Consider the following 27,596-nt stretch of genomic DNA (forward strand, 5'->3'; position numbering starts at 1 on the left):
GATATATTTAAATTCCTTTGGGATTATTCAAATATAAGGAATAGCAACCGTATTATCTAGTTGTGTGATTCTTCACCTTGAGAATCGATTAGCAGTCGTCCTGTTTCGCTTGTCAAATCGGAACATGCAGAGAATCATATGCAAATGAGCTGGAGTCAGAAAAGCACTCAATGCAGCTGTAGTGTTGTTTTTAACCACTTAACTGACGATTTTTCCCCCAAAAAAAGCTCAGAAATTGTAATTTTTTTAAGAGTAAATTAGGTGAAGAACATGAATTTAATCCTATCCAAAATGATTTTAGTTAAAAAAAATTATATATATATATATATATATATATATATATATGATTTTTATTTGTTTTTGTTTTTTACTTTTTTTTCAAACATCGGAACATTGATCGGGAAAATTGTGACCGTCGCAACTTTAGTTTTTAGAGCCCAGACAGCTGCCATGTACACAGGGGGTAAGAGGGGGCTTGGGGGCGATGATTTATACTTACCAGCAGCTGCCATTGTCTGCAGCCGCTGGGGGTGGGGAATCCTGCCGTGCTGACCGATCAGCAATGATTGGCAGCATGGCAACACTGAGGGCAGGGTGCAGGGAGGCAGTGGGACCTTCCGGTCCCTCTGACAGCAGCAGCGGAGGTAAGGTTCCCTTCCCTGCCACTGCTAACACAGTTTATCTGGCTGGTCGCATCCTGTGAAAACACTCTTTTTTACATTTTATTAGTAAAAATAATGTTAATAAATAGGCCCTAAATAGGCATTGAGATTTTTAAGGTAGTGGCAGTTTAGCAGATATTCTCATACTATCTGTGTTCCTATTCGCAGCTGCGTATGCATAAGCGTACATCTCTGTATATGGCTTTGTATGCATAAGTATTAGTGATGTGCACCGGAAATTTTTCGGTTTTTGTGTTTTGGTTTTGGATTCGGTTCCGCGGCCGTGTTTTGGATTCGGACGCATTTTGGCAAAACCTCCCTGAAATTTTTTTGTCGGATTCGGGTGTTTTTTTTTACAAAAACCCATGAAAAACAGCTTAAATCATAGAATTTGGGGTCATTTTGATCCCATAGTATTATTAACCTCAATAACCATAATTTCCACTCATTTCCAGTCTATTCTGAGCACCTCACACCTCACAATATTATTTTATTAAATTTGCACCGAGGTCGCTGGATGGCTAAGCTAAGCGACCCAAGTGGCCGACACAAACACCTGGCCCATCTAGGAGTGGCACTGCAGTGTCAGACAGGATGGCAGATTTAAAACATAGTCCCCAAACAGCACATGATGCAAAGAAAAAAAGAGGTGCAATGAGGTAGCTGTGTGACTAAGCTAAGCGACCCAAGTAGCCGACACAAACACCTGGCCCATCTAGGAGTGGCACTGCAGTGTCCGACAGGATGGCAGATTTAAAACATAGTCCCCAAACAGCACATGATGCAAAGAAAAAAAAGAGGTGCAATGAGGTAGCTGTGTGACTAAGCTAAGCGACCCAAGTGGCCGACACAAACACCTGGCCCATCTAGGAGTGGCACTGCAGTGTCAGACAGGATGGCAGATTAAAAAAATAGTCCCCAAACAGCACATGATGCAAAGAAAAAAAGAGGTGCACCAAGGTAGCTGTGTGGCTAAGCTAAGCGACCCAAGTGGCCGACACAAACACCTGGCTCATCTAGGAGCAGCACTGCAGTGTCAGACAGGATGGCAGATTTAAAAAATAGTCCCCAAACAGCACATGATGCAAAGAAAAAAAGAGGTGCAATGAGGTAGCTGTGTGGCTAAGCTAAGCGACCCAAGTGGCCGACACAAACACCTGGCCCATCTAGGAGTGGCACTGCAGTTTTCTAGCGAGAGGATGAGTGTTTCCATCCTCATGTGAATCTGAACCACTAGCCATGAACATATGCCAGGGCCTCAGCAATTCCTTGCCACTCCGTGTCGTAAATGGCATATTGGCAAGTTTACGCTTCTCATCAGACGCTTTTAATTTTGATTTTTGGGTCATTTGAATGAACTTTTGTAGTATACTTGACGACACAGAGGTAGAGCAGTGGACTACTGTACCGTACTGCTATATATATACTGGTGGTCACAGCAACATTCTGCACTGTCCCCTCCTACTATATACTGCGCACAACTAAAATGCAGCACAGGTATGGATGCATAGTATACTTGACGACACAGAGGTAGAGCAGTGGACTACTATACCGTACTGCTATATATATACTGGAGGTCACAGCAACATTCTGCACTGTCCCCTCCTACTATATACTGTGCACAACTAAAATGCAGCACAGGTATGGATGCATAGTATACTTGACGACACAGAGGTAGAGCAGTGGACTACTGTACCGTACTGCTATATATATATATATATATACTGGTGGCCACAGCAACATTCTGCACTGTCCCCTCCTACTATATACTGCGCACAACTAAAATGCAGCACAGGTATGGATGCATAGTATACTTGACGACACAGAAGTAGAGCAGTGGACTACTGTACCGTACTGCTATATATATATATATACTGGTGGCCACAGCAACATTCTGCACTGTCCCCTCCTACTATATACTGCGCACAACTAAAATGCAGCACAGGTATGGATGCATAGTATACTTGACGACACAGAGGTAGAGCAGTGGACTACTGTACCGTACTGCTATATATATATATATATATATATATATACTGGTGGTCACAGCAACATTCTGCACTGTCCCCTCCTACTATATACTGCGCACAACTAAAATGCAGCACAGGTATGGATGCATAGTATACTTGATGACACAGGGGTAGAGCAGTGGACTACTGTACCGTACTGCTATACATATACTGGTGGTCACAGCAACATTCTGCACTGTCCCCTCCTACTATATACTGCACACAACTAAAATGCAGCACAGGTATGGATGCATAGTATACTTGACGACACAGAGGTAGAGCAGTGGACTACTGTACCGTACTGCTATATATACTGGTGGTCACAGCAACATTCTGCACTGTCTTCCTACCATATACTACAATGCAGCACAGATATGGAGCGTTTTTCAGGCAGAGAACGTAGATATTTTCAGCACACTGAGCACAGATATTTGCAAGCACACTGAGCAGATATTTGCAGCACACTGAGCAGATATTTGCAGCACACTGAACACAGAAACTGAGAGATCGCAGCCACGTCCTCTCACTATCATCTCCAAAGCACGAGTGAAAATGGCGGCGACGCGCGGCTCCTTATATAGAATACGAATCTCGCGAGAATCCGACAGCGGGATGATGACGTTCGGGCGCGCTCGGGTTAACCGAGCAAGGTGGGAAGATCCGAGGCTGCCTCGGAACCGTGTAAAATGAGTGAAGTTCGAGGGGGTTCGGATCCCGAGGAACAGAACCCGCTCATCACTAATAAGTATACAGATGTATTATTAGCACAGAGAATAGTGCTGTACATAAGTGCACTGATAATAATGATGGTTACCAAACCAAATGTCTGCATATACTGTAGGTGGCATGTCCACAGAGATGTGCCCAATTCTGATGACAGTATGGGTGTTTTGCACCAATATTTTAAAGATGGATAAGTATTGTAGTTCTCAAATGGCGTACAAAATTATATACTATAAAAATGAATGTATTTGATATATTTATTTTTTCTTTAGCTTCCTGTGTCCCTAAGTGCTCATGGTCACAGTGGTTTGATGTGAGTTATCCTACAAATGGAGCCAGTGGAGGAGAGTATGAGACATATGAGAATATCACAAAAGCTGGATATCATCTGTGTGAGAAACCAGAGAACATTTCCTGCAGAACAAAGAAACTCCCAGATATACCACTGGACAAACTGGGACAGAAAGTGACATGTGATGTCTCCTATGGGCTCATCTGTAACAACAAAGACCAAGATGGGGTCTTATCTGTGTGTTACAACTATGAGATAAGTGTGTATTGCTGTCTCCCACTCCCAAATTACTGCTTAACTACAACCCCTCTCACCACAACAACCACAACTCAGAGTACAACAACGTCTGCATCACCAACAACCACTGTTACTAAGACTACAACTTCTCCAGAGACATCTACTCCCACAACTACAAAGACCACAACATCAACTCGGAGTACAACATCTACATCACCAACAACCACTGTTACTAAGACCACAACTTCTCCAGAAACATCTACTCCCACAACTACAAAGACCACAACATCAACTCGGAGTACAGCAACATCCACATCACCAACAACCACTGTTACTACGACTACAACTACTCCAGAAATAACTACACCAGAGACATCTACTCCCACAACTACAAAGACCACATCTCCAACTACACGTAAGAGTGAAATGGGATTCAAATTCTATTTTGCATGTACAAAGTTTAAACACTGTGATATGCACATTATTCCAAAAAAAACTGTATTGAAAATAAGGAAAATTCTGTTATTTAAGAATAAAGTGTCTTGCTTTATCAAGCAGAGATAAAGGTTTTGCATGTCAAAGAACATTAGGGAATAATAATAATAATAATAATAATAATAAATTTTCTGGTACATAATCAGTTTTAGAGACAGTCAAATATGAGCTTTTAATGTGTTGAACATTAGTTAATATGTGGAGCCTATCATGCACATGCCCCAATACTAAGTTTATGCAAGTACAGGGGATGCAGGGTCATGCACATCTCAGTCACATCTCCACTTGTGACTGAAGGAGCATAAATGGGCTTTATAGAGGCTTGCAGTAAGGGTGTTTAGACAGAATTGTAGGCTATGGGGTATATTCAATTGAAGTCGGAACTGCCGTCCAGTCGGAAAGACGGCAGTTTCTAACTTTTTTAGGTCGAATCATGATTTGACCTATTCAATGGTTCTGCCGTTTTCTCGACTTGTCGGCAATTCCAACTTGTTGGAAAACATGTGGATCGCGGATTAGCCGCGGATTTAAATGTTTTGTCGGATTTGCTGCAAAATCCGACAGGTTCTAGTCCCGTTTTTCGACAATGTCAATCCGACTTTAAAAAAGTCAGATTGGCATTATCGAAAACGGGCAATATCTGTCAGATTTGCCCGCAAATAGAATACTGCATTGTCGGATCCCCTCCGTTGGAGAGGATCCGACATGCATTGAATAGACCCCTATATAGAGTTCTTTGTGAAAAAAATATGTAGGCCTGATTTAGAGTTATCATACAAAAAGTCTCTTATCAGGAAGCACTGCTAACGGGTTAAATTTTGACACAATTATGGATACATTTCACTATAATTTATTAAACATACACAGTATGGCCATACGAACAATACATAAAATACCCTAAGATACAATAAAAATCGTACAATAAAATGCAGATCTGGCTGGTATAATTAACCTACATTGATGGCTATGTTTTTATATAGCCTGCATAATTAATAGTAATCTTATCAAAGCAATGAAATACAATTAAATCTCACTCCACAAATATATTGCTGCGCTCTGTGGCTGTTATTATTACAGCAGAGTCACAACAGCTTTCTAATAACTCAATTGTTATACATCCACTCCTGTGGGAAAATTTTCACTTAACTCCTTATAGAGAATAATACAGTTTTTCACTTTAATCTCTAGGATATATTTCAATTCCTTTGGGATTATTCAAATATAAGGAATGGCAACCGTATTATCTAGTTGTGTGATTCCTCACCTTGAGAATCGATAAACCTCCTAATGCTAATGTGTGGACCTCCATTCTAACAGTAAATCATTCAATACCCTTAATAGTAATAAATAATGACACAGAGACTTGAATTTGGCAGAAAATTGTTAGCTATTTATTGTACCCTAACCACTAGAAAAACCTGTAAAGGAAATATTAAATTAGCATGTAATATCAACCGAAATATGGTGGCAGAAAAAAGAACGGCTACAACCCACTGAAGATAACCTCAGAAAAAATAAAACTCAAACTATCCTGATCTACCACAAAAACCATACATAGGTAATAGGTGCCCTACTCAGACCTCCACGCTGACTACCTACCCTGATGGGTGATGACGCTGCCCCCTGTTGGGTGATCTATCGGCCTTAAAAGTCAATGGAGGTGAGTGCACCTAAACCACACCAATACTGTAAAAACTTTGACTAACAAGTCAAACTAGAACCTGCCGTTCTTTTCCGCCAACAGCGAAAGATTCTTCCACAGAGTCTTCGCACCACCACCGTACCCTCAACCTAACTCCTGCAACACCTGAAACAGATCCTCCAGGAAAAACATCATCCCTTCCTTGAACAAATGCACACCATCAGGCCGAAAAAGGTGACTTTCACGGAACCGAATCCTAGGGTGGCGAACCACTTTCCCTCCGTAGGCCAATACCCACTTTGCCACCGATGCTTTCACCTTTTGCCTGGCCTCATCAATAGGGTGACCGTCCGCCACTCTTCGCCAACGCAACCTTGGCACCATCATGAAGAACACCAAAACACAGCTAGGCCAAGCTGCGGCAACACTGGACAGATCTTCCATCATGGACCGTCTCAGCTCTAAAGACGTCCTCTTCCCCAGATCGTTGCCACCCAAGTGGACAATCAGAACCCTAGGGACTCCATGCTCCCTGACTTGACTGACCAATTTACTCTTCAAATCTCGCCACATTATTCCACGCCAGCCAAGCCAACGAACACCATGAGCCAGGGGTAAAAACTGCGCCCCTTCCGAGGCCAAAAACCTGGCTGCCCAGTAAACATAAGAGTGGCCAAATACCCATACTGACAATTCGTCTTCCACCCAACCTAAAGTGAAAGAATGGAATAAAAATTAGGTTAGTAAATATCCTAACATGAGCTTATTTCATGAATTAACCATGAAGGATCTGCCAAAAGAAAAAAGGTTTTCATTTCTTATTGAGTCACGGCCTAGCCGCTGTAAACAAGCTTCAAGCTAATCGAAGCATAACATAAAGGCACAAAGGGAAAGATCAAAATAAAATAAAGCAAAATAAAAAGGGGTGAGGTGGGAGGGGGATGGGGGCAGGGGCGTCAGAACGTTTTTAGGTTGGGGGGGCAAGATATAATCTGAGTTTGGCGTCCCTAGCTTCCCAGAACAGTGTGACAGTGGGTGACATGAAAGGCATATGTGTCGGTGCATCATTATGATTATTAGCATTACCAGCAACATGGTAAACATGGGATCTGGTTTGGATCCCGGCATTTGAAATACCTACGTCGGAATCCCGACACTGCTCGGAATGCTGGCGTTGGCATCCCGAATAGGATCACAATCCTGACGCCGGATCCTAGATGTCTGTGTGATATGTAACCGGAGAAGTAAGCCATGGAAGGTGGAAGTGGGTGGGGGGGGGGGAGTTAGGTTTAGGCTGTGGGAAGTGGGTGTTAGGGTTAGGCTGCGGGGAGGGGGGGAGGTTAGGTTTAGGCCGTGGGAAGGGGGGGATTGGGGTTATGCACCCCCGGGGAGGGTTAGTCTGCGGGGTGGGGAGGGTTAGGCTCTAAGGGGGAGGGTTAGGGTTAGGCTTCGGGGAGGGAAGGTTAGGCACTAAGGGGGAGGGTTAAGCACTAAAGAGGGACGGGGGGTTAGGGTTCGACTGCGGTTAGGGAGGGTTAGGCTGCGGGGATTGGAGGGTTAGGGTGAGGCTGCAGGTAGGGAGGGTTAGAGGGGTAGAGGGGGAGGGTTAGGACACATAACTCCCAGGTGTCGGATTCTGTGCATGGGAATGCAGCGTTAGGTGTTCTGACAGTGTGCAGGCAGTTGAATAATATATACTGTACCCTGGCTGGTCTCTGTGTCAGCTTGACAGTTCAGCCCCACATACAGTACATAAGTTAATATCTCATAGTGCTTGGTAAGCACTGGCTGCTTTCTGGTATATTGCCAAACTTGCAAAAGCGGGTACCTTGCAGTGGGTGTCCTCTCCTCAATTTTCTGCACTGGGGACGTCATGAGATCAGATGTCACAGTCAGACCTCAGCCAGAAGCAGCAGTGTGTCAGCACCAGCGGAGAAGGTCAGAGGAGAGAGGAGGGGATGGAAGGAAACAGAAGCCCAGGACCGCCTCCTTCCTCTTTGTCATGTCCTGCAGCCGGCTGCGTACTTGGAGTACTATAATGAGTCAGTTTGACTCATTATTAGTACTGTTCATACTACTGCTGTGGGCCCCTTTGTTGCTTTGGGCCCCGGTGCAGTAGTTCCGCCGCTGCGCGGCAGGTATCCAACCGCAGTGCTCCCAGTGCCGGCGTGAGCAGGGGCAGAGGCGCTGGTATACAGGAGCACCATCAGCGAGAGGCAGATGCCAGGCAGAGAGAGAGGAGGGGAGGCAGATGTTGGGCAGAGAGAGGGGGGACAGATGCTGCGGATAGGGGGGCAGATGATGGGCAGGGAGAGGGGGGGGGACAGATGCTGTGGAGAGGACAGATGATGGGCAGAGAGAGGGGGAACAGATGCTGGGCAGAGAGAGGGTGGACAGATGCTGCAGAGAGGGGGACAGATGCTGGGCAGAGAGAGGTGGGGACAGATGCTGCGTAGAGGAGGACAGATGATGGGCAGAGAGAGGGGGGACAAATGCTGCGGAGAGGGTGGCAGATGCTGGGCAGAGAAAGGGGGGACAGATGCTGTGGAGAGGGGGGGGGCAGATGATGGGCAGAAAGAGGGGAGCAGATGCTGGGCAGAGAGAAGGGGGGACAAATGTTGCAGAGAGGGGGAGCAGATGCTGGGCAGAGAGAAAGGGGGACAAATGCTGCGGAGAGGGGGACAGATGATGGACAGAGAGGGGGGGGACAGATGCTGCGGAGAGGAGGATAGATGATGGGCAGAAAGAGGGGTGGACAGATGCTGCGGAGAGGGGGGAAGATTATGGGCAGAGAGAGCGGAGGCAGATGCTGGTCAGAGGGAAGGGGTACAGATGCTGCGGAGAGGGGGGCAGATGCTGGACAGAGAGAGGGGGACAGATGCTGCGGAGAGGGGGCAGATGATGGGCAGAAAGAGGGGGAGCAGATGCTGCGGAGAGGGGAGCAGATGATGGGCAGAAAGAGGGGGGACAAATGCTGCGGAGAGGGGGACAGATGCTGGGCAGAGAGAGGGGGGGACAGATGCTGCGAAGAGGAGGACAGATGATGGGCAGAGAGAGGGGGGACAGATGTTGTGGAGAGGGGGGCAGATGCTGGGCAGAGAGAGGGGGGACAGATGCTGTGGAGAGGGGGTGGGCAGATGATGGGCAGAAAGAGGGGGACCAGATGCTGGACAGAGAGAAGGGGGGGACAAATGCTGCAGAGAGGGGGACAGATGATGGGCAGAGAGGGGGGGACACAGATGCAGCGGAGAGGGGGGCAGATGCTGTGGAGAGGGGGGGCAGATGATGGACAGAGAGGGGGGCGGGGACAGATGCTGCGGAGAGGAGGATAGATGATGGGCAGAAAGAGGGGTGGACAGATGCTGCGGAGAGGGGGGCAGATGATTGGCAGGGAAAGCGGAGGCAGATGCTGGTTAGAGGGAGGGGGGACAGATGCTGCGGAGAGGGGGCAGATGATGGGTAGAAAGAGGGGGAGCAGATGCTGGGCAGAGAGAAGGGGGGACATATGCTGTGAAGAGGGGGCAGATGCTGGGCAGAGAGAGGGGGGACAGATGCTGCGGAGAGGGGGGCAGATGATGGGCAGAGAGAGGGGGGACAGATGCTGCGGAGAGGGGGGTAGAAAGAGGGAGAGCAGATGCTGGGCAGAGAGAAGGGGGGACAGATGCTGTGGAGAGGACAGATGATGGGCAGAGAGAGGGGGGACAGATGCTGCGGAGAGGGGGGCAGATGCTGGGCAGAGAGGGGAGGCAGATGCTGCGGAGAGGGGGGCAGATGATGGGCAGAAAGAGGGGGAGCAGATGCTGGGCAGAGAGAAGGGGGGACAGATGCTGCAGAGAGGGGGGCAGATGATGGTCAGAAAGAGGGGGAGTAGATGCTGGGCAGAGAGAAGGGGGGACAGATGCTGCAGAGAGGGGGACAGATGATGGGCAGAGAGAGGGGGGGACAGATGCTGCGGAGAGGGGTGGCAGATGCTGGGCAGAGAGACAGGAGGGGAGGCAGATGCTTGACAGAGAGAAAAACATGTAGCAGTCAGAGAGAGAGAGAGAGAGAGAGAGAGAGAGACAGCAGCTGCATAGAGAGGGTGGCAGAGACAGGCAGGAGCTATGGAGACAGAGGAGTCAGGTTGAATACATTACTCACATTTAGACAAGGGCCATGCTGTGTGACATCCTCCGTGTTCCAGGGGTCAGAGGAGCATGTGACAGCTCCTCCAATCAGGGGCTCTTCTAATCAGCATGTGCCGAGCTCCTCCAATCACTGCTCGGCACATATTCTTCTGACCTTATTGCTGATACCAGGGAGGGGAGGAGACGAGGCACCGCAGTGAGTTGCAGGGACTTCCCCTGCTGCTGCTCTCAGTGAGTACAAGCAAACCCCTCCTCCCATCCCTGTGCTGCCAGCGCTGCTGCCTGTCATGCAGTGTGACAGGCACAGCGGCAATCGGCAGCTGCAGAGTAGCAAAGCAGGGAGAGCACCTCCCTGCTTTGCAGAGGCACCTCTCTCATGTTTGGGGGGAGCGAGCTGCCCCCTTGCCCCCCTATTCCGACGCCCCTGCGCGGGGGGGGGGGTTAAATGGGAAAACATAAGAACTCAGCTGGAGGTGAAAGCATAAAACTAAAACCTGCTGAGGGACTTTGTATTGGAACTAATCAGCCAAATTGTGTAAATTGAGATTCAGTCCTTCAGGTCAGGCAAAAAATTGCAAAAGAACTCCAGAACCCCGCTGCCAGCAGCGGCGAGTAGCTAATCCCTGAGTAGGATGAACAGGGGAGACAAACAGACACAAACTGCACAATGACGTACCTAACCATCCAACAGTAACTTATTAACGTTTGTTAAAACAGAAAAACTCATGAAACCGGGCGAATATAATGTTTGTAACTGGAAGACTTCCAGCGCCCCACCACCTGAATCTCCGCAACGGAAATACCCGCCGACGCAGCCCACGTCGCAGCCCCGATTCGGAAAGAATGCGTACCGAAAGCAGCGGGTGAAAGGCCCAAGCCAGCCAGACAGCGACTTAGCATCCAACGAAATTGATATTTCGTCAATGGTAAACCGTCATAGTGCAGCAGCCATGACCCCCTGACATCTGGCCGAACTGCTGCATATTTCAATGCCAATCTCACCGGGCAAATGCTCTCCTCCAGAGACGGTACCAAAGTGACCCATCGTCCTCTACCTACTTGGTCCGTCTTAGAGCGACGCAGTCTGCACAGCAAAGACCTCTCACCCACCACCACGTTATCTTGAAGCATGCGCGAATCTGCCCATTTAGATGGCACTACCAGCTCCGAAACCCAAAAGGCTCCGTGATAAGCCATGGAGAACGCCAACTGGAACAACAGCGACTCAAAAAGTGACGATGCGACACTGACTACAGCACCGATGACAGCTGGTAGCAAGGCCGCATCGATAGGGCGCCACCTATCTGGCGGTGCTGGCGCCACACGCGCCCACCCTTTCATCGCCTTCACAAGAAGCCCGCTCTTTGTCACGTCAGGAAAACCCTTCATTTTATAAAAAAATTAAATCCCTGCTAGGTACCGGACACCACCGCTCTGGACCTACCCGTGACAAAAAGCTGCCAAATAAAAGAAAGCATCAGCCGATGCCCGCTCTTACCTTCCTGACCCCGTCCTCGGACAAACTCTTCCCACTCGCTCCAAGCTTGACCGTAAGCCTTGAGCGTGTTCGGAGCTACTGATCGCAACGCTAGGCCCTCCAGTCCGGTCCGATCACCTGCCAGACATAAACGGGACATTGAAAACCCCGCTCATCGCCCTCAGGTGCCAACAGCCGAAATCTTTCCCACTGCCCACGGGACAACGCGTCGGCAAATCCGTACTCAATTCCCGGAACATGCTGCGCGTGGAACCATACATTCCGACGCAAGCATGTCAGCAACAATTGCGCAAGCACCCTTAAAACCACCAGCGACTTTGCCTGTCAACCTTGGCCTGAGGAAGGCGACATGAGCCTGCCACCGTGTCAATTTCATTACCCAGAAACGACAAACAGGAGACCGGCCCCTCCATCTTAGCCTCGGCAACAGGAACGCCAAAGTGATAAAACAGGGCCTCCCGTTGAAGACTCCACGCACCAATGCAAAAACGTGCTAAACCTTTCGAAGATGAACAGGAAACGGAACACCCCTTCAGCAAACATTTGTGAACGAAATATTCCGTTCCGATCCGAAAACACATAAAACGGAATGAGTCCGGATGTAAAGGGAGCAACCTAAATGCGGATTCAACATCAATCCTACCCATCAGAGCTCCTGGGCCATAAGTCCAAACAATCTCCAGTGTCTCGTCAAACAACTGGTACACCACCGAACATTGTTCCGGCGGGATTGCGTCGTTGACCGACAACCCTGATGGGTAAGAGAGATGCTGAATGAGCCTAAAGGCGCCCGGAGTCTTCTTGGGGACCACCCCCACTGGAGAAATAACCATATCATCCAATGGTGGAAGGGGAAATGGGCCATTCATTCTACCCAATCACACGTCTTTCCCCACCATATCACGCAAAACTGACGGGAAAGTGCGAGCGGATTGCAGATTCTTGAAAGCCGCAACCCTAATCTCGCCAGCAACTGGCAGGCGGAAACCAAACTTGAAACCTTGAAACCAAAATTTAGCGACCTGCCTATTTGGATACCAGCCAAGCCACTTGGACATGGCATCCAACTTAATTGGCGTTGGAGCCCTGCGGAGCGTTCCCACTCCCGGATGGTTTACCATAGCCTTGTTTCCCTCCTCTTGCGCCCTGCCTATTCCCCTTAAAACAGTTGGAGGCCGGGTGAAAGCCACCGCATTGCAAGCATGAGTGTCGAAAACGACACTGCCTGCCGAAGGAACAAGTCGCATTATCAAATACGAAACATTTACCCTTCGCTGGCGCCTGCCTGCCCCCGCAATTATCAGCTCTTCCTTTCCTGCCCGACCCTGCCTCTGCGCTATTCCCCTGGGCTGATGGCCCAGCACTCTGGCCATCCGCCCCCGGGTTCCGGGGCTCCTTCGCAGCTTGCGAAGTTTGCGTGACCTGAAGCCACACTTCCACGTCTTTGCACCCGAAATCGATTATGTGCAAGCAATCTTGCTTCTCTCTAACTTTTTCGTCATACTTGCGCCATTCTACCCCTGCTGACACTCGCTGCATGTCGTGAATCAGGTGCAAATACCGGATGACGTTCATGTGCTCATCCGGCCTTTCCTCCAAATAACACGCCGCAAAGACGCAGAATCCAGCCAGCCAGTTGTCAAATGACCGGAACGCCTCGGCTCCTATACCCTTCCTGGCCTTAGCTGCTTTATACTCTTTCTTCGCGTCCTTGGTGAGCATAAACAAGTCCACGAACTCGCCTCTATTGATTATTCTCCTGCAGCTATCCCGCAGCCCCCGCAAAACTGCCATATAGTCGCAGTGAACTACACCCGGCAAATTACGGCGCTTCTTGGCCCTGCGAGTGTTCTCACCAAGCTGCTTGCGCCTCTTCCGCTTCTCCCCCTGCCCTGCTGCCTTTTTTGCGTACTTGGCAGCCCTCTTCTTTGCTCTGGTTGTGCTGCTAACCTCAGACGCATGCGACGATAAAGATGAAGAAGAGGAGGAACTAACTGAACTGGTGCGCACGGAGGAACCTGATGACGAATCCTCCATCTCACCTGACGTTGAAGACTGCTCGGACTCAGACGCCACCGCTGTGTGAATCCCGAAATCATTGTCACCGTCGTCCTCCATCTCGACAAGCACTCCTGGAAGAGAAAACAAAGCACGGGACCCGGAAACCCCCGCCGGGACCGGCAGTCTAATCCGAGGTGCTCCCGCCTGTTTATCACGCGAGCGCCTCGCCCCCGTTGGCGAGTTGCCCAACTGTGCCGCGGCCTCCTCCAACTCGTGGCAAGCGCGTGCTATCCACCGCACCGCCGCTTCCGATGGCACTGAAGAAGCCCCCGAACCCCGCCGTGTGCCCGCATGTCTGACCGAACCCGGGGAGGCAGCTGCCACCAGTGGGGCCAACAGCGACGCCACTGACGTCAGTGCTGATGCCAGGTCCTCAGTGGGCTCTCGCTCGCTCCTATCCTCCCAGCCCCTGCTAGGCGAGACTTCCGGGACATCCAGTGCCCCACTCCATTTCCTGCCCTGGCCTCTATAGGGGGACAAGGATGGCCCTGCTTCTATGTGGACAGGTTGCCTGGGTGCAGGGCCGGTTCTAGACCCTTTGGCGCCCCGGGCTGAAAATGGGGGTGTGGTTCATACAGGGGGCGTGGTTAGTTACGCCCCCTGTACAGTGGAGTAGCGCCGCTGAAAGAAAAAAAAAATACTTACTATCCCCGCTCCCGACCGCTGCAGATCTCCGCCGGTGCCGCTCCTTTCCTCGGATGACAGACACTAGAGGTCAATTATGACCCCTAGCGTCTGTCAGTCTCACAATGCTGTGCGGTGCGCGATGACGTCATCGCGCACCGCACAGCAAAAGTCCTCTACACGAAGGGAAACTAGACGCGTAGCGTTTAGTTTCCCTTCACAGCGGGGGACAGTGGGACCAGCGGGGGACACAGCGGCCAGCAGGGGGCACAGAGTAGTGGATCTTGCCATAGTGCGGCGCCCTCCAGATGGCGCCGGCGCCCTCCGGAAGGCGGCGCCCCGGGCAAAAGTCCTGCTTGCCCATGGCAAGATCCGCTACTGCCTGGGTGACCAGCCGGTCCCCCCTCTGACCTCCTGTCCTGCCCTCTGCCCTGTACCTCTTTCGCCCCTTCTGTCCCCCAATGCTTGGCCACCTATGCCAGCCCTGCCCTGCACTATTCTGCCTGTTCCCAGCCGGGAGGCCCCAGGTTCTTGAAACCTGGAGCTTCCACCAGCCCTAGGAAAGGCAGCCCCATCTGCCAAATCATTTTCACGCTGCAGCACATTATTGGTAGGGACAGCCACCAAATCATTTCCGTCACTAAAATCATGGGCCGTGCCCTCCCCCCCCCCCCCCGCCGTCCCCGGCCGAGCTCCGGCAATGAGGGAGGCAGGTGGGGAGAAAACTCAACAGCCACCGATTCGCGCACACATGCGCGAGCGGCAGCAGCAGGGACATACACGCGCGTCCCTTGCTGAACGCGCGCACCCATGCACCGTGAAGGAATCCGGCCTGCAGGTGAGAGAGCCGCCTGCCGGGATCCGGCCACTGCCTCCCCCTGCCTGTTCGCCGCTCTCTGCCCACCCCGCCGCCCTCAGCCGACAGGTAGCTGCGGCCTTGTTATGGGCGACGGTGGTGCAGCTCCCCCTCCAGCAGGGCACGCGCGCCCGCGAAAGTTGCCCCTCGACAGAGGGAGCCGCAGGCCGGGTCCCGGCCACGACTCCCTCCCTCGCCACATACTGTCGTCTCCCCTACCGCCCACGGCCAGACCTCATGGCCGGCTCAGCCAGCTGCAGCAGGGGAGACTGGGCTCTATAGACTGCGGCCGCGCGTGCACGCGCGCCGACGGAACCAGAGGCCTCACGTGCGGACGGGGCTACAGGCCCCCCGGTGACTCCCTCTCCACCGCGCTCCGAGCGGTAGCGAGCTGGGGCCCGGGGGGAACGCTGGGGTCGGGCTGTGGCAGACATTTAGCAGAGAGGACAGAAGAAGCAAAATATTTGTTTCCCTCTGAATCCTAACTAAAAGGCTATGAACACTGAGGGAGGGAAATGAACCAGAGAGAATAGAATCTAAACTATTCTAATCACTAAAGTACTACCAGACAAGCAAAAAGCTGGACTAATCAGGACAGAATGCACTTACCTCAAGGCAAACTAAAAGAGACCCCTAGATGACCTATACATCCCTATATATACTGATCCCTCCCCTATCTACCATTGGCTGTAACCTTTCATAACAATTTGGTCCACACCCATCACAGGAGGTTTAACTCTCTCCATTCCCATGTCTGTCATTTCGTTCTCCTTAGCAGTCCTCCTGTTTCGCTTGTCAAATCGGAACATGCAGAGAATCATATGCGAATAAGCTGGAGCCAGAAATGCACTCAATGCAGCTGTAGTGTTATTTTTAACAGAGCCGGCCCTAACCAATATGATGCCCTAGGCAAGATTTTGGCTGGTGCCCCCTTGCACCACCGCTGGTTCCGCCTCCGACCTTGCACCTCTTTCCCAGCACCATCACCCCTCACCGATAGCAGTCCTTATTTTGGTGTTTGTACCCCAAATATTTTAAATAGGAACAGTTTGCACATTTGGTGCTCAGCCCAAAAAGGGGTGTGTTTTTGCTGGCAAGGGGCATGGCCACACAATAGTAACCCCAATTCCAATCACGCCACACAGTACTGCAACTTTATTCACATTTGATCATGCGATAGTGTCCATAATTCGTATTACATCCCACAGTAGTATCACTTTACCTTATAAACGTTACGCCTCACAGTGGAGCCCCTTATTCACATTACATTACACTGAATTGCTCCTTATTCACATTACACCACACCCTATTGCTCTTTATTCACATTAGACGACACAGTAGTGCCCTTTCTATACGCAACGCCACATAGTAGAGTGCCTTATACACATAATGCCACAGAGTAATGCCCCTTACACATATGAGACACATTATAAATGTCCTTATAAACATAATGCACCTTACACATTATGACAACCTTTATTAATGCCCTTTTACACATTTCTGTCCCTTACACATATGCTGCATATTATTAATGCCCTTATACACATAATGACACACATAGTGCCCCCTACACATTTGCTGCACATTATTAGTGCCCCTATACACATAATGACACACTTACAGTAGTACCCTGTTACACATATTCCACACATTATTAATGCCCTTATACACATAATGACATATGTTGCACATTATTAATGCATTTTTACATGAAACACATAATGCTCCTTACACATATTCCGAACACTACTGCATAACCAACCCACTCACATGCACACAGCACTCACACTGCCACTAACACTGTGAGCTCTGCCTCTGCTTGGATACAGATGTGTCCTCATAAATCTTGTCTCAATGCTAACGTTGGGCACCTTTTTTATGAAAATGCAGCTTATTTGCATTGCTATGTGGCTAGGATGCACAAGCAGCTTCTGCTGATTAAAATGATATGTAGCATGCCTATATACTGTGTGAGACTGTGGCTGTATCTGCATATGAAATGCTGTACACAGAATATAGGCATGCTGCATATCATTTTAATCAGCAGAAGCTGCTGATGCCCCTAGGCATATCAAATGCCCTAGGCAATTGCCTAGTTTGCCTATGCCTATGACCGGCTCTGATTTTTAACCACTTAACTGACGATTTCCCCCCCCAGAAAACGCTCAGAAATTGTTGGGGTTTTTTAAGAGTGAATTAGGTGAAGAACATGAATTAAATCCTATCCAAAATGATTTTAGTTAAAAAAAAAATATATATATACATTTGATATTTAAATTTTTTTAACTTTTATTTCAAACATCGGAACATTGATTGGGAACATCGTGACCGTCGCAACTTTAGTTTTTAGAGCCCGGACAGCTGCCATGTACACAGGGGTAAGGGGGGGCTTGGGGGCGAAGATTTACACTTACCAGCAGCTGCCATTGTCTGCAGCCGCTGGGGGTGGGGAATCCTGCCGTGCTGACCGATCAGCAATGATTGGCAGCACGGCAACACTGAGGGCAGGGTGCAGGGAGGTAGTGGGACCTTCCGGTCCACCTGACAGCAGCAGCGGAGGTAATACAGTGTACAGTGCTCAGTCCAGTGTAGTCAGTGTCTTATGCTGCATCAGTCCAGCCAGTCACAGTGTAGGTGTCCTCTGCTGCTTTGTGTCCCCAGTGCTGCTGGCTGCTCTATAAGTCCCTTGCAGTTTTGCTGTGTTGTCTTGCATCAGACCAGGGGTAGTGTCTTGTGCAGCATCAGTCCAGTGACCAGTCACAGTGGTGGTGTCCTCTGCTGCCATATATCCAGTGTTACTGGCGTATAATACTAGTGATATTGTTGTATAATTCCCGTGATATTGCCGTATAATTTCCGTGATACTGGCGTATAATTACAGTGATATTGATGTATTATTCTCGGGATACTGGCGTATAATTCCTATGATATTGCCGTCTAATTCCCGTGATACTGGCGTATAATTACAGTGATATTGCCGTATAATTCTCGGAATACTGGCGTATAATTCCTGTGATATTGCCATATAATTCCCGTGATACTGGCGTATGATTCCTGTGATATCGCCGTATAATTCTCGGAATACTGGCGCATAATTCCTGTGATATTGCTGTATAATTCCTGTGATATTGCCGTATAATTCCCGTGATACTGGCATATAATTCCTGTAATATTGCAGTATAATTCCAGTGATATTGCCGTATAATTCCACTGATATTGCCATATAATTACTGTGATATTGCCGTATAATTCCAGTGATATTGCTGTATAATTCCAGTGGGAATTGTTTGCAGCGATTGGCTTAGTCAGACAGCTACCTCATTGCACCTCTTCTACATCTTTGCATGAGGTGCTGTTTGGGGCCTTTTTATAGCTGCCCTCATGTCTGACACTGCAGTGCCACTCCTAGATGGGCCAGGTGTTTGAGTTGTCCGCTTGTGTCGCTTAGCTTAGTCATCCAGCAACCTCGGTGCGACCTTTTGGTCTAAAAACAATATTGCGAGGTGTGAGGTGTTCAGAATAGACTGAAAATTAGTGGAAATGAATTTTATTGTGGTTAATAATACCGTAGGGTCAAAATTACCCCAAAATTCTGTGATTTTAGCTGTTTTTATGTTTTTTTTCCCTCAAAAAATCATCCAGATCCAAAACAAAAACACAAAAGGGTGGATTTGGTAAAACCAAGCCAAAAACAAAACATGAAAGTGGAATTAGATCCAAAACCAAAACAGAAAACACGAAAAGTGCCCGCCGCACATCTCTAATATATTTATCTTTTCCTTAGCTTCCTGTGTCCCTAAGTGCTCATGGTCACAGTGGTTTGATGTGAGTTATCCTACAAATGGAACCAGTGGAGGAGAGTATGAGACATATGAGAATATCACAAAAGCTGGATATCATCTGTGTGAGAAACCAGAGAACATTTCCTGCAGAGCAAAGGAATTCCCATATATACCACTGGACACACTGGGACAGAAAGTGACATGTGATGTCTCCTATGGGCTCATCTGTAACAACAAAGACCAAGATGAGGTCTTACCTGTGTGTTACAACTATGAGATAAGTGTGTATTGCTGTCTCCCACTCCCAAATTACTGCTTAACTACAACCCCTCTCACCACAACAACCACAACTCAGAGTACAACAACGTCTGCATCACCAACAACCACTGTAACTAAGACTACAACTTCTCCAGAGACATCTACTCCCACAACTACCAAGGCCACAACAACCACAACTCAGAGTACAACATCTACATCACCAACAACCACTGTTACTAAGACCACAACTACTCCAGAAACATCTACTCCCACAACTACAAAGACCACAACATCAACTCAGAGTACAACAACATCTACATCACCAACAACCACTGTTACTATAACTACAACTTCTTCCAAGACAACAACTACAGCTCCAACTGCAACTAAAACCACAATTACAGGTAAGAATTAGATTGTAGATTATTAAGGATACTTTCTGTGTAATGAGATGCATGTTATTCTGGGAAAACTGTTTCAACGATAAGACAACTGATTTAAAGATCAAATAATTGGTATCATGTTTTAGCAAAGAAATATACAATGGAGTATATTTACTAAGCTAGGGTGATAATGTAGATGTTCTATAGCTGCTTAACATAGCAATAGGAAATCAAGCTTCTCTAAGATTTATCTGAAATGCTGGTGCCACTTTATCTGCATTTGGGATCACAGTGTTAAAGGCCCCATACACTACAACAACATGTCAGACCCTCAAGTCACATAAAATTTCCCTTGAACCGCCCGGCAGCTTCCGGAGCAGCAGTATCACATACGATACATCGTATGCTGTCATTTTGCATATTATGTATTGTATGCGATCCCAGTCATGCCTGTGGGATCCGAGATATCTTTATTGCAGTATTTCCGATCTAGGAACTCCATTCTGATGCTCACGGGGCCGTGCATCGGATCCAATTGGAAGTAAAGCACATGCGATTTGCCTGTTTTCATCCGCTTTATCGGCCCAAAATGTCGGAATCGGATGAAATCGGGCATTATCATACTAGTGTAAGGAGCCCTTTAGTCTGGATATACCCTGAAAATGTTTGTGCCATGTCTGTGTATTTGCTGCTGCTCCCAGTTAATTCCCACTGAATGGTTGCTTGCTGTTAGTCACTTGAGAATAAATCCTCACTGCGAGCGGCTATGGTAATTGACTTTTTGATCGCAGTTCATGAATGCGCAGTCAGCTGATAACCGCTTAACTCCATAAATATCATCAAAGCATACAAGTCTGGAGCAGGCCCAGAATCCATATAGCACAGATTCTCAGTAGCAGAAATGTTTATTTTTACATGCATCAAATGGACAAGGCGTGCAATTTCATTTCAGATACATTGGGCTTTATTCAGCTTCTTTTGCAAAATTGCAAAATAGCAAATCGGCCAATTATTGTCAGACTGCGCATTCGCTGCAACCACATCTTGTGTGAACGAAGGCCAAAATGCGTTTGCAATGCGATCACTGGCCCAGCAAAGTGCAATCACATAGCGATTGCCAGGAACTGACTGTTAGTGGGAGGTAACATGGCGTTTGTGGGGAGTTGTTGGGAAAATGCAGGTGTGTCATGATCGTTTTCGGGGCGTGCATGTGACATCACCTGCGATTGAAAACACGGAGCCACTGTGACTGCAGATGCATATATCCTACGTAGGCATGGGTCAGCCGGTATCAGGGGCATATTGGGATTGAACACTGGCCCGGGAAATTTATGGAAGCAGCCCTAATGGGGGTGGAGTCTGTTGAGGGGGAGGAGTTTGTCAAGAGGGCGTGGTCACTCCTCAGAGTTTCTGATTCAGAGATAGACACAGTTGGGACCTCCTTTGCTTTACGTTATGATAATGTTTACCTGCGACTTTATGCATATCCTGCTACAATGCCCTGCCTTGATGTACATCTCTACGTCTGAATATACAAGGACTGATATGCCCATTTTCAGTGTCTACCGACACTGCAGTCATGCCTTTAATCTACTTCTGATTTTATTGATTTTTCATTCTACAAACCCCTTTTTTTAACTGTATATGTTTTTAAAGTACAGGGAGGGGGAGCACACACTACATATAGCACAGTACAGGGAGTGAGCATACACTACATACAGAACAGTACAAGGAGGGGGAGCACACACTACATATAGCACAGTACAGGGAGGGGGAGCACACAAGTAGTGAAACACTGACACAGGGGACCAGCACAGCGGAATCTGTCCCAGTGGCCAATCCGCCCCTGATTACATACCTAGCCACCACATTATTACATGAATAGCACATTACACGAATAGCACCACATTACACATAGAGCAACGCATTACACGTATAGCACCACATTACACAAATAGCACCACATAACATGAATAGCACCACATTACACATATAGCACGGCACTATACGTATAGCATCGCATTACACAAATAGCACCACTTAACAAGAATAGCACCAATTTACAGGTATAACACCACACTACACGAATAACACCGCATTACATACATAGCCACCACTTTACATACGTAGCCACCGCATTACATACATAGGCCCATCATCATGGACAGACATTGGACAGCTAGGACTTTTCATTAGAGATTGTCTCAGGGCTGGCTGTGAGTGCTGCCTGATCAGCTGGCATCCTGAGAACAAGGTACATCCTGCTCCTATCCAGTCCCCAAACCATACACTGTGACCGGGGACGCCCTAACCCTTACACCAGCATGATAATGGGAATAATGTCATTAAAAAACTAGCTGGAGAGATAATAAAATCCCCAACTACTCACCCCTGGCCGGGGTACCCTGGAGGAGTGGGGACATAACCAACCCACTCACATGCACACAGCACTCACACTGCCACTAACACTGTGAGCTCTGCCTCTGCTTGGATACAGATGTGTCCTCATAAATCTTGTCTCAATGCTAACGTTGGGCACCTTTTTTATGAAAATGCAGCTTATTTGCATTGCTATGTGGCTAGGATGCACAAGCAGCTTCTGCTGATTAAAATGATATGTAGCATGCCTATATACTGTGTGAGACTGTGGCTGTATCTGCATATGAAATGCTGTACACAGAATATAGGCATGCTGCATATCATTTTAATCAGCAGAAGCTGCTGATGCCCCTAGGCATATCAAATGCCCTAGGCAATTGCCTAGTTTGCCTATGCCTATGACCGGCTCTGATTTTTAACCACTTAACTGACGATTTCCCCCCCCAGAAAACGCTCAGAAATTGTTGGGGTTTTTTAAGAGTGAATTAGGTGAAGAACATGAATTAAATCCTATCCAAAATGATTTTAGTTAAAAAAAAAATATATATATACATTTGATATTTAAATTTTTTTAACTTTTATTTCAAACATCGGAACATTGATTGGGAACATCGTGACCGTCGCAACTTTAGTTTTTAGAGCCCGGACAGCTGCCATGTACACAGGGGTAAGGGGGGGGCTTGGGGGCGAAGATTTACACTTACCAGCAGCTGCCATTGTCTGCAGCCGCTGGGGGTGGGGAATCCTGCCGTGCTGACCGATCAGCAATGATTGGCAGCACGGCAACACTGAGGGCAGGGTGCAGGGAGGTAGTGGGACCTTCCGGTCCACCTGACAGCAGCAGCGGAGGTAATACAGTGTACAGTGCTCAGTCCAGTGTAGTCAGTGTCTTATGCTGCATCAGTCCAGCCAGTCACAGTGTAGGTGTCCTCTGCTGCTTTGTGTCCCCAGTGCTGCTGGCTGCTCTATAAGTCCCTTGCAGTTTTGCTGTGTTGTCTTGCATCAGACCAGGGGTAGTGTCTTGTGCAGCATCAGTCCAGTGACCAGTCACAGTGGTGGTGTCCTCTGCTGCCATATATCCAGTGTTACTGGCGTATAATACTAGTGATATTGTTGTATAATTCCCGTGATATTGCCGTATAATTTCCGTGATACTGGCGTATAATTACAGTGATATTGATGTATTATTCTCGGGATACTGGCGTATAATTCCTATGATATTGCCGTCTAATTCCCGTGATACTGGCGTATAATTACAGTGATATTGCCGTATAATTCTCGGAATACTGGCGTATAATTCCTGTGATATTGCCATATAATTCCCGTGATACTGGCGTATGATTCCTGTGATATCGCCGTATAATTCTCGGAATACTGGCGCATAATTCCTGTGATATTGCTGTATAATTCCTGTGATATTGCCGTATAATTCCCGTGATACTGGCATATAATTCCTGTAATATTGCAGTATAATTCCAGTGATATTGCCGTATAATTCCACTGATATTGCCATATAATTACTGTGATATTGCCGTATAATTCCAGTGATATTGCTGTATAATTCCAGTGGGAATTGTTTGCAGCGATTGGCTTAGTCAGACAGCTACCTCATTGCACCTCTTCTACATCTTTGCATGAGGTGCTGTTTGGGGCCTTTTTATAGCTGCCCTCATGTCTGACACTGCAGTGCCACTCCTAGATGGGCCAGGTGTTTGAGTTGTCCGCTTGTGTCGCTTAGCTTAGTCATCCAGCAACCTCGGTGCGACCTTTTGGTCTAAAAACAATATTGTGAGGTGTGAGGTGTTCAGAATAGACTGAAAATTAGTGGAAATGAATTTTATTGTGGTTAATAATACCGTAGGGTCAAAATTACCCCAAAATTCTGTGATTTTAGCTGTTTTTATGTTTTTTTTCCCTCAAAAAATCATCCAGATCCAAAACAAAAACACAAAAGGGTGGATTTGGTAAAACCAAGCCAAAAACAAAACATGAAAGTGGAATTAGATCCAAAACCAAAACAGAAAACACGAAAAGTGCCCGCCGCACATCTCTAATATATTTATCTTTTCCTTAGCTTCCTGTGTCCCTAAGTGCTCATGGTCACAGTGGTTTGATGTGAGTTATCCTACAAATGGAACCAGTGGAGGAGAGTATGAGACATATGAGAATATCACAAAAGCTGGATATCATCTGTGTGAGAAACCAGAGAACATTTCCTGCAGAGCAAAGGAATTCCCATATATACCACTGGACACACTGGGACAGAAAGTGACATGTGATGTCTCCTATGGGCTCATCTGTAACAACAAAGACCAAGATGAGGTCTTACCTGTGTGTTACAACTATGAGATAAGTGTGTATTGCTGTCTCCCACTCCCAAATTACTGCTTAACTACAACCCCTCTCACCACAACAACCACAACTCAGAGTACAACAACGTCTGCATCACCAACAACCACTGTAACTAAGACTACAACTTCTCCAGAGACATCTACTCCCACAACTACCAAGGCCACAACAACCACAACTCAGAGTACAACATCTACATCACCAACAACCACTGTTACTAAGACCACAACTACTCCAGAAACATCTACTCCCACAACTACAAAGACCACAACATCAACTCAGAGTACAACAACATCTACATCACCAACAACCACTGTTACTATAACTACAACTTCTTCCAAGACAACAACTACAGCTCCAACTGCAACTAAAACCACAATTACAGGTAAGAATTAGATTATAGATTATTAAGGATACTTTCTGTGTAATGAGATGCATGTTATTCTGGGAAAACTGTTTCAACGATAAGACAACTGATTTAAAGATCAAATAATTGGTATCATGTTTTAGCAAAGAAATAGATGTTCTATAGCTGCTTAACATAGCAATAGGAAATCAAGCTTCTCTAAGATTTATCTGAAATGCTGGTGCCACTTTATCTGCATTTGGGATCACAGTGTTAAAGGCCCCATACACTACAACAACATGTCAGACCCTCAAGTCACATAAAATTTCCCTTGAACCGCCCGGCAGCTTCCGGAGCAGCAGTATCACATACGATACATCGTATGCTGTCATTTTGCATATTATGTATTGTATGCGATCCCAGTCATGCCTGTGGGATCCGAGATATCTTTATTGCAGTATTTCCGATCTAGGAACTCCATTCTGATGCTCACGGGGCCGTGCATCGGATCCAATTGGAAGTAAAGCACATGCGATTTGCCTGTTTTCATCCGCTTTATCGGCCCAAAATGTCGGAATCGGATGAAATCGGGCATTATCATACTAGTGTAAGGAGCCCTTTAGTCTGGATATACCCTGAAAATGTTTGTGCCATGTCTGTGTATTTGCTGCCGCTCCCAGTTAATTCCCACTGAATGGTTGCTTGCTGTTAGTCACTTGAGAATAAATCCTCACTGCGAGCGGCTATGGTAATTGACTTTTTGATCGCAGTTCATGAATGCGCAGTCAGCTGATAACCGCTTAACTCCATAAATATCATCAAAGCATACAAGTCTGGAGCAGGCCCAGAATCCATATAGCACAGATTCTCAGTAGCAGAAATGTTTATTTTTACATGCATCAAATGGACAAGGCGTGCAATTTCATTTCAGATACATTGGGCTTTATTCAGCTTCTTTTGCAAAATTGCAAAATAGCAAATCGGCCAATTATTGTCAGACTGCGCATTCGCTGCAACCACATCTTGTGTGAACGAAGGCCAAAATGCGTTTGCAATGCGATCACTGGCCCAGCAAAGTGCAATCACATAGCGATTGCCAGGAACTGACTGTTAGTGGGAGGTAACATGGCGTTTGTGGGGAGTTGTTGGGAAAATGCAGGTGTGTCATGATCGTTTTCGGGGCGTGCATGTGACATCACCTGCGATTGAAAACACGGAGCCACTGTGACTGCAGATGCATATATCCTACGTAGGCATGGGTCAGCCGGTATCAGGGGCATATTGGGATTGAACACTGGCCCGGGAAATTTATGGAAGCAGCCCTAATGGGGGTGGAGTCTGTTGAGGGGGAGGAGTTTGTCAAGAGGGCGTGGTCACTCCTCAGAGTTTCTGATTCAGAGATAGACACAGTTGGGACCTCCTTTGCTTTACGTTATGATAATGTTTACCTGCGACTTTATGCATATCCTGCTACAATGCCCTGCCTTGATGTACATCTCTACGTCTGAATATACAAGGACTGATATGCCCATTTTCAGTGTCTACCGACACTGCAGTCATGCCTTTAATCTACTTCTGATTTTATTGATTTTTCATTCTACAAACCCCTTTTTTTAACTGTATATGTTTTTAAAGTACAGGGAGGGGGAGCACACACTACATATAGCACAGTACAGGGAGTGAGCATACACTACATACAGAACAGTACAAGGAGGGGGAGCACACACTACATATAGCACAGTACAGGGAGGGGGAGCACACAAGTAGTGAAACACTGACACAGGGGACCAGCACAGCGGAATCTGTCCCAGTGGCCAATCCGCCCCTGATTACATACCTAGCCACCACATTATTACATGAATAGCACATTACACGAATAGCACCACATTACACATAGAGCAACGCATTACACGTATAGCACCACATTACACAAATAGCACCACATAACATGAATAGCACCACATTACACATATAGCACGGCACTATACGTATAGCATCGCATTACACAAATAGCACCACTTAACAAGAATAGCACCAATTTACAGGTATAACACCACACTACACGAATAACACCGCATTACATACATAGCCACCACTTTACATACGTAGCCACCGCATTACATACATAGGCCCATCATCATGGACAGACATTGGACAGCTAGGACTTTTCATTAGAGATTGTCTCAGGGCTGGCTGTGAGTGCTGCCTGATCAGCTGGCATCCTGAGAACAAGGTACATCCTGCTCCTATCCAGTCCCCAAACCATACACTGTGACCGGGGACGCCCTAACCCTTACACCAGCATGATAATGGGAATAATGTCATTAAAAAACTAGCTGGAGAGATAATAAAATCCCCAACTACTCACCCCTGGCCGGGGTACCCTGGAGGAGTGGGGTCCCCTTAAATCAAGGGGTCCCCCCCTCCAGCCACCCAAGGGCCAGGGGTGAAGCCAGAGGCTGACCCCCCATCCAAGGGCGGCGGATGGGAGGCTGATAGCCAAGTCTCAAAATAAAGAATATTTTTTTTTGTAGCAGAACTACAAGTCCCAGCAAGCCTCCCCCACAAGCTGGTACTTGGAGAACCACAAGTACCAGCATGCGGGGGGGAAATGGGCCCACTGGTACCTGTAGTTCTACTGCAAAAAAAATACCCAAATAAAAACAGTACACGCACACCGTGATAGTGAAACTTTATTACATACATGCACACCGACACAAACATACTTACCTATGTTGACTCGACGACTCGGTCCCCTTCACCAGTAGAATCCACGGGTTACCTGTAAATAAAATTATACTCACAAAAATCCTGTGTAGATCTGTCCTCTTCTGCTTGTAATCCACGTACTTGGCAAAATAATAAAACACAAA

General features: G+C 47.4%; 1 protein-coding gene across 1 annotated transcript in view; it reads left to right on the top strand.

Moving 5' to 3' along the window:
* Positions 1-27,596, top strand: part of LOC134968664 (mucin-5AC-like) — a 509,092-nt gene that overhangs the window by 385,692 nt on the left and 95,804 nt on the right. The window contains exons 35-37 of the mRNA XM_063944186.1: positions 3,667-4,338; positions 19,011-19,670; positions 24,103-24,762. Of these exons, the coding sequence (XP_063800256.1) occupies positions 3,667-4,338; positions 19,011-19,670; positions 24,103-24,762 (1,992 nt within the window). The remainder of the gene's footprint in view (positions 1-3,666; positions 4,339-19,010; positions 19,671-24,102; positions 24,763-27,596) is intronic.

This window comes from Pseudophryne corroboree, chromosome 11 (genome assembly GCF_028390025.1).
Source record: "Pseudophryne corroboree isolate aPseCor3 chromosome 11, aPseCor3.hap2, whole genome shotgun sequence".
In the NCBI taxonomy this organism is placed as follows: domain Eukaryota; kingdom Metazoa; phylum Chordata; class Amphibia; order Anura; family Myobatrachidae; genus Pseudophryne; species Pseudophryne corroboree.